The 13,904-nt window shown below is 49.2% G+C and overlaps 1 protein-coding gene and 1 long non-coding RNA gene across 5 annotated transcripts; one reads left to right on the top strand and one right to left on the bottom strand.

The window, feature by feature from the left end:
- Window positions 1-869: 869 nt before the first annotated feature.
- LOC137475127 (uncharacterized) lies at window positions 870-4,351 on the top strand. The gene is made up of 2 exons (XR_010999701.1): window positions 870-2,197; window positions 2,242-4,351. It is a non-coding gene; the product is annotated as an uncharacterized lncRNA (long non-coding RNA).
- Window positions 3,543-13,396, bottom strand: DACT1 (dishevelled binding antagonist of beta catenin 1). Of its 4 annotated transcripts, none has more exons than XM_068192106.1 (4): window positions 12,839-13,396; window positions 10,339-10,471; window positions 8,603-8,758; window positions 3,543-6,311 (listed from the first exon to the last, which is right to left on the bottom strand). In XM_068192106.1, the coding sequence occupies exons 1-4, from the start codon at window positions 13,391-13,393 to the stop codon at window positions 4,453-4,455; spliced, it is 2,703 nt and encodes a 900-aa protein (XP_068048207.1). In that variant the 5' UTR covers window positions 13,394-13,396; the 3' UTR covers window positions 3,543-4,452. The 4 variants fall into 4 exon arrangements, with proteins under 4 accessions (XP_068048207.1, XP_068048209.1, XP_068048208.1 ...); XM_068192108.1 differs by having other exon boundaries at window positions 3,543-6,197; XM_068192107.1 differs by having other exon boundaries at window positions 8,696-8,758.
- Between the last annotated feature and the right edge of the window lie 508 nt (window positions 13,397-13,904).

Below are 13,904 nucleotides of genomic sequence, written 5' to 3'. Positions count from 1 at the left end.
AGGTAGCTACTAAAAATGTATTTAGCTGTTTCTGCTTCCTCAAAAATGCCCTTGTTCCCTCTTGTAAGAAGAACCACGAGCCTGGGGAAAGCCATGCCCAGTGTGGTGAGTCACCTGCCAAATGGCCACCACTGCTCATCAAAGCCTTTTCTGCCCTTTGTGACAGGAAGGGGTGCAGGTCCCTCAGGGATGGCTTTGTTGGGTCCCACCTGAGGAGTGCCTGACCTTCCTCTGAGCCAACAAACAGATTTGGCATTACTGAAGGCACAGGACTGTTGTGAAGAATCTGTTTTCGGTGCTTATCCAGCATGAACCCCAAGCCATGAGAAAAGCAGAACACTTGTAAGGGATGGACAGATTCCTGCTGAAGCCCCAGGACCAGGAAAGCTGCAGAGGGCTGGGACCTACAGGCTCTCTGCAAGCAGGGGCTGTGGAAGGCCAAACCCAGTCCTGGGGAATGGAAGCTCATCTTGTCCCCAGTTCCTACAGGACTTGGTCCGATTGTTTTTCTGGAAGAAATGAGGCAGAGTCCCTAGGAGGACTCCATTTAATCCAGTCTAACTTACTGAGTGAGGTGTTAGGCTGAAAACACCTCCTCTTCCCACTTCTTCTGGAAATGCAGATGAACCAGGATCAGACCACTCTATTTATGGGAATCTCCACTCCTCCTTTCCCTCAGAGCCAGCTGTCTGAGCCCTTGCTCCACAGGCACATTGGATTTCTCACGGCAAGCAGGAGGTCCACAGCAGGGGCCCCACGCAGTTGGGACGTCTGGGCACCACGCCAGAGCCTCTCCCTGACCCCGCACACACCAGACACAGCTTGATTCTTTATTTGCTGACCCACAGCTGCTGGCTGGGGTGAGGGAGCAGAGGATAGACCCAGAAAGCCTGCTGGAAGGCAGACAGCCCAGGGACACACTCAACCCCTCAGTGTGTGGTGCTGATGCCCTCAGTGGGAGTGATGGTTACTCCAGAGGTGTGCAGAAACACTGCATTATCTGAACCACAAGGAATCCAGCTCAAAGGGCTCTGCTCGTGTTCCTTTATGCTCCTGTACTTTCCTGCACATAAGGAGTATAGGGATACCTAATCCCAATCCCTCTACCACCTACCCCCACCTTGAAACAGCTCCCAGTGCAATGAAATGTTCCTGCTTCAGGCTTCCAAAAACAACCATAAACTCCAGGGATAATTAAAAAGCGAAAATCATGAAAAATACACTGGCAAGCTGTGAAGCTGGAAAGCCAGGTAGCTTAAAGAAGTGCCAGATATTCAACTGGTCTCCAAGACAAGCAGATGTTTTTCAACCTAACATTGCAAAAACCTACTGACTCAGATGTGTTTCCTAAATCAGAACCAGAGATGAGAATGTGTGTTGTGTATTGGGACCATATCAAGTACTTTTCCAGCATGTTAAGATCTGTTATTTAAAAAAGGAAAAAAAAAAAGAAAAAAAATGAGGGGATTGGGTGTTGACCGAAAAAACTAGGCCTGGATAAAGGATTCTGAATGCTTACCTAAATCACGTAAGAAAAGGAAAATTCCTTCCCCAAACTGAAAAGACTTGGATGCAATTAAGAGGGAGATACCATCAGCCCATTTCCAAGCAGAATACAGTGGCTGCAGCTGATCCAGTCTTAGTGCTATTTAGGCAGTTATTTTATTTTCTTTTTTTACTCAATTATCTGAAAAGAAACCATTCAGCAGCTCACTACTGGAAGGCAGCCTCCCTCACTCGGTACAAGGCAATCTGCTACAGCACTGCAATTAAAAACTCATCAGCCCAATGCCACTGGGTGTTGGTTTGTCTTTCCACCAGCAGCTCCTTTACAGCCAGAGACAGTGCACGGCTGAGGATCCTCTCTGCTGCTGTTCCACACCTTTGAGGAGATTTACAGGGATTTGCACATGTTTTTCTCGCTCAAAGAGAGATTATGTGGCATGATAAAGAGATCTTCTAGGAAAGAAACTACCAGCTTCCACAAGACATTCTCTTTGTTTGATATAACACCCATCAGTTATTAATGGGATGGCTTTAAGCTGTTGCTTAGCCTCAGTAATGCCATATTTAACAACAAACATTACTTCTCTCCTCTCTCTGTAGTGACAGCCTCCATCCAGCAATTTCTGGATTAATAATTCCAAACCAATATATAATTTTTTATACATACACACACACACACATATATATATGTGTATGTATATATATATATATATATATATATATATACACACACAGGCTGCCTTTCCATGTATAAATTAATAGAGGAGTTATAAGCAGATAATGGGAGTTACAGCTTTTGCTGTTTCATAGGAGGTGGAAGTGCAAAGACTTTCTGGGTCACTGAATCTACAGCCTGGTGATGTACTGCAAAACCCTTACAGAAACTGATTTTCCACTCCTTATAAAAACAAACAAACAAACCACAAATAGGAAAATAATAATATGCGACCTTATAAATAGGGATTTACTACACTGAAGATTAAAAAATAAAATGTGCCTCTTAGGAAAAGTGTTCCCACTGTCTCAGAAGCTGCTCCCTGAGATGTTTAATTCTGAGTGGATCATTCCTTCCCACATTTGTGATGCAAGGAGACCTGGGGGAAAAAATAACCTGCTCTGCCTTTCAGGTGGGTGACAGCAGGAAGGACACAGAGGAACCACAAAGGAAAGCTCTGCTCAGACCTTGCTATGGAATGGACAGGCTGCACACATATCCCTGAAATCCACACCAGCCACAGCACCCACTCCAGTTGTTTGTCCACTGCTTTGTGGATGCCAAACCAGAAGATGAACCTGCAGCAACCAGCTCAACCTGCCCAAAACCTCCAACCTTCCCACCAGGCAGCTCCAAAGCTTTTGTTGTGAATGGAAGCAGTGCTGCCTATGGAGGGCTCCTTTCTTCTTTGCTGCCAGACTCCACTCCAGTCCCATGGGAACAACCTGAGACAGAGATCAGTGGGTGACCCAATTGTCATATTCCATGACCCTGCTAGGGCTATAACAGAGCCAACAGCCAAAGCTACAGAGGGCACCATGGACAGGCAGCCTACGCTCTCCTCCACCCAGCCCAGCTCCCAGAGCACACAGCTCTTGGGGATTCACTTACTGGACATTCCATGGGGACACCTGTTGTGTCCCACAGATCGATTTGGTAACAGAAACCAACCATCTGCCCCCGTGTTGTACTAACCAAAGTCTGCAAGCACCCAGACAGAGAGCAGGATTAATGTTCTACTTCCATCTGCTCTGAAACATGAGCTGCCTATCAGCAACAACCTGATGCCTCAAGATGCCTCTGAGCTCCTAAATCCCACCTTGCCTCGGAAAAATGCAAGCGACAAGAAGAACAAGAGAAGCTGTGACAAGCCAATTCCCTCAAAGCACAAGTCACATCCACAGCAGCATTTTAAACTTGCCCCTTTCCTGCATGGCTAAATGCAAGGAACGGTATCAGGTCACATCAGGTAACATCTAAGTGTCTCCAACACCAATATAAAAGCACTGACTGGGTCTGCACCAACGTAACGAACTTTAAAAAGTATTAAAACAGACTGTTTATTACAGCATATGATGTGTTATATTAATTTACACAATGATATATATATATATATATATATATAAAAACAGCCATTGATGATGTACAGTAAATTGGACATCAACAGGAATATTAAAACTACTGATACTCATGCACGTGACATGCATATGGATTTTTTTTTCTTTTTCAAAAGCAGTTTTACACAATATAATGAAGTTACTAAGCCTTGGTCAGCTGCTCCAGCTGCAGTTTACTCTGGACACCACCGCCGTCCACAATGGGACTCCCAGGAGATCGGAGCAGAGTGCACTCCAGGGAAGGAGACTTAACCTCAAACACAGATTGAACAGCAGCCCTTTCCTGGTGGGGGAAGGCTGGGGGAGGACAGGAGTGAGTTTCAAGAAAAGAATCAACAAGAAAAGAAAAATAAACCAGACCAGAGTACCAGAAGGAAAAAGTTCAAGATGTGGCAACAGCAGCAGCAGAAAGGGACAAGCAAAAACATGAAGAACCACCCTCACTCCCTCCCCTTTATTCCCTAGACACTTATGACCTTAAGGTGTTGATATCCCACGTAAGACCCAGAAGTGGAAAAACTAGGCAAGGAAGATCCATTCCCAGAAACATTTTAGCCTTTTCTCAAAGCCTTCTGACACCACACGCTGGAGGCTGCTCACCACTGAAATGGCAGTGTTGTGTTGTTGGGTTTTTTTAAACAAGTGTAACGGGCTTTTATTTCCACATAAAAGGCACTAGTATCCACCCAAGTTCTGAAGACAAGTGACATAATTTACCTTAAGTTTTAAATATTTGTATTATTAAAAAAAAAAAAAAAATCTGTGGAAATATGTACAAAAAAAAGCACCTTGCTTCCAAAAGCAGAAGCAGATACATTCCACCAAGTCACCTCACTAGACGGTCGTCATGAGCTTCAGGGAGCCTGACCGAAAGCGGAGGATCTTCTTCTTGAGGTTATGGGAGGCTTTGATTTTGACAAAGGCCTTGGCTGCATTTTCATGCAGCTCCGGCGCCGTGACTGTTTGGATGGGGAGCGTCTGGACAAACTGGGACCAAATCAGGCCCCCGCTCTCATCAGAGTCGCTGGTGGTCGTGCTCTCCCCTACAAACTCCACCTCGCTCAGGCTTGACTCGCTGTCGCCAAAGCAGTTCGTGGTGTAGTTGCTCTGCTCATCCTCGCTCGTGTCCACCACGGTGGAGTGGAACAAGGACTCGCACTCGGCAGAGTACTCCGAGTCGCTGGCCACGTAGGCGTAGGGGCTGACATAGGGCAGGGGCACCTGCGAGTAGACCCCCACACCCTCCCGCCGGTTCCTCCTCGCCCTCCGCAGGGCCTCCTCGTAGGAGATCTCCGCTGAGGACTTCCAGCGGCGGTAGTCGGCACGCTTGTGTTTGGGCTTGGCCACCACAACCTCCCGGCCATGCCCATGGGAGCGGAGGGCGGATCTGTGCAGGCCGGCCTGCCGGCCCGGGAGGCTCGGCTCCAGCGGCAGGCCGCTGCCTCTCTTCCCCCGCGACGAGGGCTTTTTCAGTTTCTTATTTGTATCCAATTCCTCAGGAAAGCGGCACTTCTTGCCGACCAGTTTGGCTTTTTCCCTCAAGGTCTGTGAGCTGTTTTCCACCCCGCTGGCAAGGTGGGACCTGTGTTTCAATGCAGAGCTTTTCAAAATCTTGACATTCCGGGTGCCTTTGTGAAGCTTCATGCTTTGCTGCTGGGCCGGGATGTACTGGGCGTTCACCAGCAGCCCATCATCCAGGCTCTGCGAGGAAGAGCCCTCGCTTTTGAAATCCAGCGCAGGCCTCTCCTCGACAGCCGGTGACGAGGAGCGAGCTGCCTGCAAGCTGCTCTTCAACAGGATCTTTTTGGGAGGCTGACTGACCCTGTTCTCTGGCTGCAGCACCACCGCCTTCCCGGGGGTCTCTTTGGGAGATGCAGCAAAGAGCTGGCCGTTCTCCTTGGGGGCATCCCCGGCTGTGGCCGCGGTGGTGCGGCCCAGCTCCGGTGGTGCCGGTTTGACACCCCGTGGCAGGTGCTTGCTCTGGAGTTCCGTTGTTGTGCTGGGTGGGAAAGCTGCTGGCAAAGGGGCCTTCCTACTCTCCAGCTGCTCCCCAGCCAGCTCCCTTGGCCTCTGCTTTAACGGGGAGGGAGCGGTGTGGTCCGGAGCGGGGGCCCCACTGGGAGGCAAACACACCGGCTTGGAGCCCTTCAGGTTCACCACGTTGCCGTGGGCCACCATTGCTGCCGGCTGCCGGACGCACATGCTCCCATGCCTCAAGATCCCTTTGGTGGCATCAGCGTTGAGACTCGTCCGGGGTTTGTTAGTCCTTACTGCGTGAGTCTTTTTCTGAACCAGGCTTAAGATGTAGCTGTCTATCCTCTTGCTGGTGGAAGGGCAGGGAGCCGGCCAGGAGCTCTGTGGGGGGAAGGCATTGGCGGATTGTCCCGAGTCCGTTTCAGATGGGGTGCAAACGTCGCTCATATCGCAAGCCAGCCTCTCCTCTTCTCGCTGGGGGTTCTCAGTCACGGGGAGAAGGAACATGGGGCTCTGCACAGCCACGGCGTGGAGCGGGCTGGGGTAGCGGTAGATGTCGTTCCCGTTTTTAGACACCAGATCGCACTGGTATTTGGGATGTACATCTGCAACGACATCGAGGGAATTTGAGTGCGGTGTGGATAAAGAGCGACAGACAGAGCCTGCGGTCTGGTCCTCATGCTGGCCTTCCTTATTATAGTCCATCCAGCCTATGAGATCTGAAAGGCATTTTAGGAGAGTTTAGAGAGCCTGCCAGGGACAGCTGTGCTACGTTTTTAATGTGCTGCCAAGGACACCGGTCCATCTAGGCACACGATGCAAAGCTTTAACTACAGCGGCAGCAATTTTGCAGCCAGGGGTCCTGTTCAAGCAATACAAAAAGCAGCACTATCCTTCTGTGGGTCTCCCTGTCACTGCATCTATGTGGGATTTACCCCACTAGGACCACATAGTTCAAACAATAAAAATCACAGCCCTAATGAGAACGTGTACATTGATTTCAAACCTGTGCCCAGGTTGTTAAGATCTTCCTATCTTCCTTTCAAGACACCCAGAAGTCAGCAAGGGTCTCTTATTTGTTACACAGTCACCTGTGAAACTCTCTGCAGGCCTCAGCACATATGAATTTTAAATCCAAAGAGAAGCATAAAAAATACAGACAAGAGAACAATTAATTCCTATAGCTTGTTGACAAATTTCACTTCCGGATTCTTTCAAGCATGTGTCAGGTCAGGAAAAAAAATCCAGACATAATTTTATTGTTGTTTTTATTATTGTTACTACTATTAATTTATAGCAATGCTAATAGTAATAACAGATGCCCCTCTTGAATGATAATGATAAGGGGTTAAAGAATGGGAAACAAGCTCATGTTTTCACACAAGTACAAGGGGTGCAGGTCAATCCAGCTGACATCCTAGCCTTGGCTCTGCAAAGAGAGTTCTGCCAGAGAAATCCAGTGCGTTTCATGATGCATGAGTCAGATTTAATGGCTAAGGAGCTTACTAGAGAGGTAAGCAACCTTAAGAGCAGGTCTTCCATCCAAGCACCTAAGATTATTATTATTTTTTAAGCTTAAGTTGCCCTTGTCTTCTTGGGTAGGGGTACAATCTAAATGATCCTCTGCCAGTCCTGTTTTCTGCCCTTGGGCTGGAAACTTCAGCCAGGGTACTCCAATTGGAATGCTCAGTGCTCATCATTTATCTAAGGCTTATTTCAAAGAGGTCTCATGGGCTTTGATGAAATTTGCTGATAGAGATGATGTTCCTGTGTGAGCAGGAGAGGAAGAACAGGGAAGTTAAGACCATAAACTTCCTCCAGATAACCTCTCAGTTTCCCTACATTTCCTAAACTCTGTGTTGGCTTCAAGAAATGTTGACAAAAAGATATTTTTGAAATTTGTAAGTTTGTGAAATTTCATCCACAAAAGTGAGACTGTATGAATAATGAGCGCTTTAGGTTTCTGTGGTGGATACAGAAAAAACAGCAATGCAATCAGCTGGAATTCCTTGTGAGGGTTTTTTTTTCTTTTTTTAATGTATGGCCCATGAAGATCACATACACCTTACAACAGGGAGCCTTAAATTACCTCGAGCTGCTCACAGGAAAACTTAGAGGACTTGTCAGCATCTCAGAATGAATATATTCCAGGCTGCATTTTCTCAGTTCAGAAACAGAAGAGCATGAATTATTCCATCCTTGATTCACAACAAATCACTGTAAGTTAACCTTAAAGAGCAGAATGCAAAGTGGAAATACTGTGGTTGGAATCATCCTCCTCAGCCCAGAATGAGCTAAAGCTTCAGAAAATGTCTGCAGTAACACTGGATCACAACAGCCCTATTGAAGAGTCTCTTCTGGAGAAGAGAGGAGGCTTTCCTATTGAACCATCCCACAAATCAAGGCTTGCATCTTTAGACTGGTGTCCAAGGAAAGTTCACAGCTCTCTGCCAAAGAGACAAAATGTACCTGGCCTGTTCATGATGTCTATCTGTCTATACTACATAAATACAGAACACACCTCACCATGCTCACCCAGGGGTTGAGGACCATCAGAACTGATAAAATGACTGCTAAACGTATGTGCCCTGACCCCCTAAAACCTGTAGCCAGCTCCTTACTCTGTGACTTTAATGATGGCATGGCTAAGAGCTATCGTTAATTATTGCTATTCATTAAAAATGCATTTCTAAAGCAAGAGAAATCAGCTGATTGACGTGTTTCTGTGTACAGGTACCACTGCCCTCTGCTGGGTAGAGCAGCTGTCAGATCTTCACATGCCATTTTTATGTGTTTAGAGTGACACATGAATGTGCAAAGCTGGAGCAGTGGAGAGCAAACAGCCCTGCCTCATGACCCATGTACGTGAGAGGCACTGGGATCTTTTCAGAGCATAATATGGCACATGAAAGGAAGAAGGGTTAATCCAACCCAGGTTCTCCTGAGGCAGTATTTCCAAAGCCAAAGCCACCTCCTGGAGTATGGTGTATTCGACCTGCTTTTACTATACCTGCAGATTTAGGGCGTCCATCTGAGATATTCAGTGTTGCCTCCAAAGGGCTGCAAAAGCAAGTGCTAGAATGGCAACTGGATAAACACTCACTGAAGACAGAGTTAGATGAATTGGAAAGCGATCCGGAAGCTCCATCACTCAGCTCATAAAACCCTATAAAAACAAGAGTTTGGATTTATATTAGTTATGTCTACACAAAGTTACTATTTGTGTCCCTAGAAAGGCAGTCAAGCTGGTGTTTGAGTTGGCTTACTCTAACACAAGTAGTTATGGGATTTCATTCAGTCACCCCAAAAACAGCCAACAATTTAGTAATATCCTTATTGCCATGAATCTACTTTGTGTAAAAGTAAAGCACTTAAAACAGCAGAACTTATCTGCGCATATGGATTTTTTTTTTTTTTTTAACTTTACACGGGTTGGGGTTCTCACCTTTACAGGGATTTTCAGATTTTAGCAACAAGGATCCAGGCCGTGTTTGGCAGCTCACTCATTTAATAGAGTGTTATACTTCCAAGACAGACTCTCCAACTATTACTTAACTACAAAAGTCTTGGGCCCAATGCTATCCATTACTTTCCTCAAAGGAAAGAAGAAAAATGGCAAATAATGTGCAGACACATCAAATTAAATTTCCTGGTAAACTGGGACTACTCAAGGAAAAATGACACACCACAACCAAAATTTAAATTGTTCATTTAGGAATAAGGAATGCAGAGCATGCCTACAGAATGGGGATGCATCCTGGAAAACAATAATCCTGGAAAGGGCTTAGTCAGCGTGGAAAAGCAGCTCAATCAAGCTTAATGATATGGCAAAAAAAAAAAAAACAAAAAAAAAGCTAATGAGATTGTTGGATGTACAAAGAGGCTAATGAATAGCAGCAGGGAAATGACTTCAGCAGTCTACATGGCCCTAGTAAGAAACACTGGAACGGTGAGCCCAGTGCTTGAATCCAGCGTGCTTAAAACAAAGCTAAAAATTGGAAAGAGGCCACCAAGCTATTTAGGAGCTTGGAAAAATGCCCTAAAATGAATGACTTCAAGAACTTGACCTGTTTAGCTCATCAAATAAAAGCCAAGAATTATACCAAGAGAAGGAAAAGCTGGGTATTAGAAAAGACCTTTCTTTAGGGGAGAAAAGGATATAAAAATATCAGTGCTGGAACAAGTCAGATTCAGACTAGAAATTAGCAATGGCTTTAACAATTGCTACTTGGAGGATTCTCCACATTTTAGTGTGTTCAGAACAAGTCTTGGGGTCTCTAGGAAAGGCTCCCCATAGTTAAATACCACTTACTGGCTTCAACACAGTTAGAATGAGATGAAATTCAATATTTGGAGGATTGAATTGTTTGATTCCATGCTCCTTTCTGGCTGACCACTTTTGATACCTTCCTCCTGATGGTGGTGCTTCTTTTCACCATTTTTCCTTCAGCCTCCTCCCTAATATATAGGACAATTAGAATTTTTTGGACTAATGTGAGGGTGGCCTTGAAAAAACAAATGCCCCAAACACTAAAAATCTAATTAAGCTTGAAATGCTCCTCTGAAAGAAGCAAACAGCAGCCTTTCCAGTGGTCAGTGAACTCTGTTAGTAGGAATTAATTATCAGAGTGTGAACGAGATGTAGACGTTTACTGCTGCAGTACTGAAAACTCCAGCACTAAAATCTACAGCCAGTTTAATTCCAGGTCCTGAGGGAGGCTGCATTTTGCTGAGCACTGCCCTTACCTGAACTTGGACGACTGTCTGTCTCCAGGTGTTCATCTGTCGTTTTTTCCACGTCCAGGCGGAGATCACTTATTTGCTTATCCAGCTCTTGCAACTGATTTAATAACCCAGCATCCCTCCTCCTCAAGCAGTTCTGCAAAAGAAGAGGACAAAGAACATCAGCTCCTTCAGTGGGGCAGATGTGAAGGAGTCCCAAAGACCAAGAGACTTCTCTGTCTGAGCCTTGTGAAACACCTCATCGATATTCTTTTAAATAAAAACCAAACAAAGCCCTGACATTTTAGATGGATGCTCTGGATAAATACTTCAGGGAAAAATTATGCAGGCACTTCATCCCAGCCTGCTCCAGCCAGTTCTGCATGAGGAGCATGTTCCAGGGTTCAGGAAGACCAACGGGCTGTGCTGACCACAGCTGGAAGAACAAAGCTAGATTGTGTGATACGGCCCAACCAGACCTGTGCACATGGAACGGGCAAGGACGGCTGTGCCAGCCTAGCAGGGCACGTTCCCCACCACACTGGGGTTACTCAGAGATCACATCTGCTCACACAATGGCACCAAACAGCTCTGCCAACAAGTGCCTGTGGTGTGGGAACCGCCTTGTTCTGCTGCACATGATGAGCTTAGAGTCCACCATCCAGACAGCAAGATTCCCAGGGCTGGGATCACAGCCCTTTTATTAGTTTTGCAGTGCAGCAGGAAGGAAGAGTAATTCTTCCTCTTCTCCCATTATAATTGTATGAAATTGCTGCGAGATGAATTTTAAGGCTATTTATGAAGGTAATTTGATGGCATAAAATAAGCAATAAGAAATTATTTTGCAAGGCACTCATTAACCCACGGTCAACACAATCAGTTTCCCCCTGTGCATTATAATGTTGCTTATCCATCATCTATTCAGCTTCATACCCTTTAATTGCTCTGGCTTTGGGGAAAGGGGAAGAGGCAGGAGGAAGGTTCATCTACTTTTGTTTCTTCGAGTGCATCATTTGACTGGCACCTGGGGTGCTCTGATACATTCATTGCAATGAGTTTTGCTGCTCATAGCTGGACTAGTTCTGAGCCCATTAAATCCAGGATAATCTTTTCCATGGAGTGGACCAGTCATATAGAATCATAGATTCATAGCAGGGTTTGGGTTGGAAGGAACCCTAGCGATCATCTCGTTCCAACCTCCTTGTCATGGGCAGGGACAGCTTCAACCTAGACCAAGTTGCTCAGATCCCTGTCCAGCCTGGCCTTGGGCAACGGGAGAGCAAATGCTAAAAGCACTGGCAAGTACTGGCTGAAGATGTGCTGGCGTTTAAGGCCATCCTTTGGAGAAGCAAAGGGGTGATCCCAAGCCTTCTCCCCCATTCCTGCAGGAGCCAGGGCTGGCTGGCAGCCAGGCTGGAGGAGGTGATGGGTTCAAGGGATGACTTCGCTGCGCCACCTACTGCCACCAGCGCCCCCTCCCCCAGTCAGCACCGCATCTGGTTCCAATCTGCAATGTCAAGTGCACAAATTAAAGCGCTACCACAAATCTCCGACTATTTTTTTTCTTTTTTGAGTAATGATTCCGTGGTCCTTCACTACGGCTCTCGGCTGCCAGCCAGCCCCTTTTCAGCAGAAAAAAAAAAATTCTTTTTATCTTTTTAAAAGGGAAATAGCCCTAACCTAACTAAACCAAAAGAGTAATAAGAAAAAAAAAAAAAAAAAAAAAAAAAAAGGGGGGTGGGGAAAAGAAAAAATCAAGGAAATCAATCACGCAATCCAACTTCTCCCTGGGTGAAAGCAAATGCTGAGCCGCGCACAAAGAGCGCCAGGCACAGCTGTACGCTATTTTCATTGAAAAATGATCTGCCGCTTCATGCCGCCCTCCATCTCTTCCCACACCAGCTCCAAAGCGCGTCCTCCAACAAAAGCATCCCTTCTTCACGGGCCCGATCCTGCCGGTGCCCGAGCGCCCGCTGCCTCCTCTCGGGGCTGGACCCGGGAGCTGGCTCCCAACTTCCATTCATGGCAACGGCGGCGCCTCTCTTGCCATGAATGGAAGTGGGACCGCCGGCCAGGCTCCGGGACCCGAAAGGAACTGTGCGGCCACCGGCACAACGCCGGCCCGACCCGTCCGCCTCCGAGCTGTCACCGGCCCGCCGCCTCACCTGCGCGCCGTGCCGGGTGACAGCGGGCCGGGGGTGCCGCCCGCGGGGGTTCCCAGCTCCTTTCTCGACTCTCCGCCGGCAGGACCCGCGGGTCACAGCGACACGGGGGCACCGAGCGGGCGCGCATCCCTCCCCGGCGGTCCCTGTCCGCATCCCTCCCCGGCGGTCCCTGTCCGCATCCCTCCCCGGCGCTCCCCGTCCGCATCCCTCCCCGGCGGTCCCTGTCCGCATCCCTCCCCGGCGGTCCCTGTCCGCATCCCTCCCCGGCGCTCCCCGTCCGCATCCCTCCCCGGCGCTCCCCGTCCGCATCCCGCGGCGTCCGCCACTCGCATCCCGCGGCGCCCCCCGCCCCCGCTCACCAGCTGCCTCCGCAGGAGGAGGATGTTCTCCTCCAGGAACTTCTCCTCCAGGCTGCGCGGCGGCGGCCCCTCTCCCGGCGGCTCCCCGCGGCCGCCCTGCGCCCCGGGTCCCGCTCCCGCCGGCCGCCGCAGCAGGAGGCTCTTCACCAGCAGCTCCTGCCGCTGCCGCAGGTACTCCAGCTCGCCCAGCCCGGCCAGCGTGGCCTCCAGCCGCTCCCGGGTGCGCTGCCGCTCCGCCTCCGCTTCGCCCTTCTCCCGCCAGCGCGCATCGGGCTCCCGCGGCGCCCCCGCGGGTCCCCCCGCCGCCTGCCCCGGCCCCGCCGCCGCCGCGGCGCTCGCCACGGGGCTCGCCTTCATCGCCGGGGAGGGGGCGGCCGCCGCTGCCAGCCCTGCCCGCGGGGACACCGCGCCGAGCCCCGCGCCGATGCCGCCGCTGCCGCCGCCGGTCGCGAATGGTCCGCGGGGCGCCCGGCTGCCTCCCCGGCTGCCACCGCCCCGTGCCCGCCCACCGCCCGCCTCCATCCCTCCTCCATCCCTCCTCCATCCCTCCTCCATCCCTCCTCCATCCCTCCTTCCTGCCCGCCTTCCTCCCCGCCCGGCCGCGGCTCCACGCCCGTGGTCGCCTCGCTCCTTCTTCATCTTCCTCCTCCTCCTCCTCTCACCTCCGTCGCCCGCTCGCCGCGGGGTGCGGGAAGGTGGAGGATGCGGGAGTGCAAACCGCTGACCTTCCCAAAAACTCCATCCGAGACCTCTGGAGCCCTGCACGGCGTAGTCACGGACCATCAGAGAGTGATGACGGAATTATTATTATAGAATCGCAGAACGGTTTGAGTTGGGATATTAAAAACCACCTCCTTCCAACTGCCCCATGCCATGGGCAGGGATACCTCCACTAGACCTGGCTGCTCCAAGCCCAGTCCAAGCTGGCCTGGAACACTGCCAGGGATGGAGCATCCACAGCTTCTCTGGGCAACCTATGCCTCACATCCTCACAGGGAAGAATTTCTTCCTAATTCCTAATCTAAACCTGCCCACTGTCAGTTTAAAGCCAAATCCTGCTTATACA

The sequence above is a fragment of the Anomalospiza imberbis genome, chromosome 6 (genome assembly GCF_031753505.1).
Source record: "Anomalospiza imberbis isolate Cuckoo-Finch-1a 21T00152 chromosome 6, ASM3175350v1, whole genome shotgun sequence".
Classification (NCBI taxonomy): domain Eukaryota; kingdom Metazoa; phylum Chordata; class Aves; order Passeriformes; family Viduidae; genus Anomalospiza; species Anomalospiza imberbis.
Note: the sequence above shows the minus strand (reverse complement) of the source record. Positions and strands in the feature narration are given on the sequence as shown.

Bases quoted from the DNA above. Each gene is read 5' to 3' on its own strand.
- DACT1 (XM_068192106.1), bottom strand. From the start codon at position 13,393: ATGGAGGAGGGATGGAGGAGGGATGGAGGAGGGATGGAGGCGGGCGGT. The intron at 8,759-10,338 runs GTAAGGGCAGTG...TTGTTTTTATAG, and splicing joins AGACAGTCGTCCAAGTTCAG to GGTTTTATGAGCTGAGTGAT. The intron at 6,312-8,602 runs GTATAGTAAAAG...AATGCCTTTCAG, and splicing joins TGGACGCCCTAAATCTGCAG to ATCTCATAGGCTGGATGGAC.